Here is a 3596-nt window from a genome sequence, read left to right as displayed (position 1 = left end):
ATTAATACATACTGTATATAAATCATGTATCTCTTGCCACAGTTACAATCTAGTCCTGTTACGTGATGTCTATAGGTTGGACCAAATATCCTTTACTTTACTGCTCTGGCTATTCCCCTCTGGTCAGACTACATACAGGACATACTCCTAGCAGAGAGGAAGGGCCCTGGTAAAAAGCAGTGCACTGTATAGGGAATATGTGCCAATAATCTTAGCCCTTATAGTTAATGAGTTAGTGGGTTGTCGCTGGTTGGCTTCCTTCATTCTCTTTTAACAACTGCCCCCCCCCCCCCTCCATTAAACAGCTTATTGTATTGCTGTGTGGGAGGAGAGGGGGGAAGACAGGGAGGGAGAAGAGTGGGAAGCGAGGGAGGGAGAAGTGTGGGAAGAGAAGGAGGGTATGTGATGTGAGTCACCATGGCTCTGAGCAGTTCACTCGTGGGCGAGCTGAGGTAAGCAAACCTGAAGAGGTGTACAATGGGTGATCGCTAGTCTCCATGGAGACCACRGCCAGCCCACGCTCTCGGCAGCTGCATACAGGGAAAACACCTCGGAGGCAGAGTGTAGTGGAGAATTCGCTATTCCAGACGTTCCTTCAGTCTACCCCCCACATACACAAGAGCCCTGCGACTCGGAGGCAASGGGTTCATCCCAATTAGATAGGAGTCTAATTGCTTGCTGCATTGCTTGCTGTTTGGGGKTTTAGGCTGGGTTTCTGTACAGCACTTTGCGATATCAGCTGATGTAAGAAGGGCTTTATAAATATATTTGATTTGAGTCTATGGTGCACGGTCAGTGCCCAATGGGCACAGATGTAAATTCAACGTCTATTCCACGTTGGTTCAACGTAATTTCATTGAAATGACTTTGAAACAACATTGATTCTACCAGTGTGTGCCCAGGGGGTAGCAGTGGGTGGTGATTATCTTTTCATAGAGTCATTTTTTTCTAATCCTCTGCCGCCTTTCCCTTTCAATGTACGTGTATGTTAGAGAGCAGACAGAAATGAAGGAGATCTTTGTATGTTTCATGTGTCATCTTATTGAATGTTGAACATATAAGAAAGCTGGATCTGATAATTGCTGTGGTTTTTGATCTGGTAAGGAAAATGAATAGAGTAAAACTTCCTATCATGTTGTTTAATATAGTTCCCGATTTTATTCAAATAATTTCCTCTCACATAAGGAGTTCTGGGTATAAAAAAAAGTACACATAAATATAAAAAATGTTGTGGAATGGTACAGGACAGTGCTGTACAGTGCACTCTACAGTACAAACATTTCAATAACATATCTATAACAGAATTACTGCTAATAAATACAAAAATAAATAGACAGGCATCAGACAATACAAAACTATAACAGATTCTCAGTGATTGTGCAAAGCAGTCCTTTTCCATCACATTCTTCTTTCTGCTCAAACGCCATGAACATCAACTTCTTGATGTGTCTTTGACCTCAAGACACATGTTCACCTTTTACAGACTTCGATACCTCAATATTCACAGACCTCTTTTACAGACTTCGATACCTCAATATTCACAGACCTCTTTTACAGACTTCGATACTTCAATCTTCACAGTGAGCAGCCTTCTTTCCTAGGCCACAGACAAGATTTCCAGTCTCAACTTCCGACTGACTTCCAGTTCAATCTAGTATACATCTTCAGTCCCCCCCTCCATACTTCTGACCCAGCAGCACAGGACCCTTCCTCCACTGAGGAGGACCCTAGTGAGACCACCCGGTTTCCAGTGTGTCCTATTCAGCATGTCTGCCATGGACTTCTTCCTTGTGTCTCATTCACCACCTGCAGTTTGGCCTTAACCAGTCTTAACAAGCATCAACCAGCCTTAACCAGTCTTAACAAGCCATAACTGGTCTTAACCGGATTTGACCTGCCGACTGATCTCCAGGTAGGTGGTGGACTTGAGGAAGCGAGGGTAGCAGTCTTTCTCCATCAGGGCGTAGATCTTCTCCTGGGCCAGGCTGAAACAGGACTGGCTGGGGTGTTCCAGATTCTTCTTGGTGATGGCTTTGGTTTCATGGTCGAGGTTGACCTGGGGGAAGAGGATGGGAAATTTGATTACTATGTGTTTTACTTGAAACAATGTCTTATTGGGTATTGTTTGTGCACAATGAGTATATTATTTTGTGTGTTTATGTAGCGTATATCCAATCTACGGATTCTTCTACAAACATACTCTGTATGTAGAYATAATTGATGAATTGTATATATATATATTGATAGTTACCTCTCTTGGTGCGTCACTGCAGACAAACTCCTCATAGATCTTCTTAGCTGTAGCTGATAGCTTTGAGGAGGGCTTGGTTATCCTGTAGTCTTCACAGGCCAGGTAGAAAGCTATGTTCTCCTCGCTAAACTCCGACACCAGGAAAGCACGGAACAAGCACAGTCCATCTGGAAAAGAGAAGGTGAGAATTGTCACATTAGCATCTGTGAATTTATTGTAGCATGTCACAACTTCAATTCACTTTTAACTGTGTCCATTTGTGATGTGGAAGCAAGCAGCTTTTCCTATAGTGTATATATAAAATAATATATTTGGATATGTTATGAGTGAATCCTGCTACTGCTGTTTTGGGGAATGCATTCTGGCTATGTGGAGTATCAGCYACATGGCTTTTCCTATCCCCGTTTGCAATACACACGTGTACAATATGTACTTGTAAGTTTGTGTAGTATGACTAATTAAAGTATGATAACTCATAGCAAGAGTCAGACTTACTTTGGTTGGACAGCAGGTTCTCAAACGACTCCTTCCATTTTAATGGTTCGCTCTTCTTTAACCTGTTGATAAAAAAGCATCAGGTTAGTTCATCYGGTCATTACAAAATAACGTAGCGTTGACTTTGGTCTCCTTCATGTCCAATGCAACATTTTTGGTTATGTTTTAAAAAATCTGTGTAGACATAGAGTATTCTTTTTTAGAATGTCTGACCTTAGTTTGTCCGTTTTGTGTGAGTGACCGAYGATGCTCAGATCTGGCTTCTGTAGAAAACTTCCAAAGAGAGCCTTGAGTTCCTTTGCCCTGAGAAAATAAGAGAAAAACATTTACATTAGATTGATGCAATCATTCACACCTAACTTACAACCGATCATCCAATTTCCCAATGAAGTAGCTGCGTRATAATTCCCATCAATGTAAATCCAAAATGTAAATCCAGTGACATATACTGTGATGGGATAAAACGTACAGATTATTAAGGCAAGACATACCTCTCCAGACATGTGGTAGGCAGTGATTCCAGTCCTCTGCACATGGTGAGAGACGATGAGATGTGATCCTTTGTGCTGTTCACAGTGTCTGTAGTATTCTAGAGCTTTGGAGTCTATGATAGCTCTGTCACTGCAGTGAAGCTGGTTCTCAGCATGGTCTGCTGGCTGTGTGTGAAGAGAGTGCATTTATAGGGCAGTCCCCTCTGTGACATCACGTCTCTCAGCCAATGGCACGAGGGCCATGGGAGGAGGAAGATAGTGCCAAATCCACACAATCATTGTTCTAAAAGTACCCCTAGACTTATTCCACATTTTGTTGTGTTACAGCCTGAATTTAAAATAGACTAAGTAGATTGTTT

General features: G+C 42.1%; 1 protein-coding gene across 2 annotated transcripts; it reads right to left on the bottom strand.

The window, feature by feature from the left end:
* Positions 1 to 1130: 1130 nt before the first annotated feature.
* Positions 1131 to 3381, bottom strand: LOC111979516 (regulator of G-protein signaling 5-like). 2 transcript variants are annotated; one of them, XR_002879340.2, is made up of 6 exons: positions 3238 to 3381; positions 2960 to 3049; positions 2747 to 2808; positions 2252 to 2418; positions 1568 to 2056; positions 1131 to 1530 (listed from the first exon to the last, which is right to left on the bottom strand). XR_002879340.2 is itself a non-coding variant. In XM_024010111.2 (5 exons), the coding sequence occupies exons 1-5, from the start codon at positions 3279 to 3281 to the stop codon at positions 1880 to 1882; spliced, it is 540 nt and encodes a 179-aa protein (XP_023865879.1). In that variant the 5' UTR covers positions 3282 to 3381; the 3' UTR covers positions 1131 to 1879. The 2 variants fall into 2 exon arrangements, 1 of the variants encoding a protein (XP_023865879.1); XM_024010111.2 differs by having other exon boundaries at positions 1131 to 2056.
* Positions 3382 to 3596: the final 215 nt, after the last annotated feature.

This window comes from Salvelinus sp. IW2-2015, linkage group LG19, assembly GCF_002910315.2.
Source record: "Salvelinus sp. IW2-2015 linkage group LG19, ASM291031v2, whole genome shotgun sequence".
Lineage (NCBI taxonomy): Eukaryota > Metazoa > Chordata > Actinopteri > Salmoniformes > Salmonidae > Salvelinus > Salvelinus sp. IW2-2015.
Note: the sequence above shows the minus strand (reverse complement) of the source record. Positions and strands in the feature narration are given on the sequence as shown.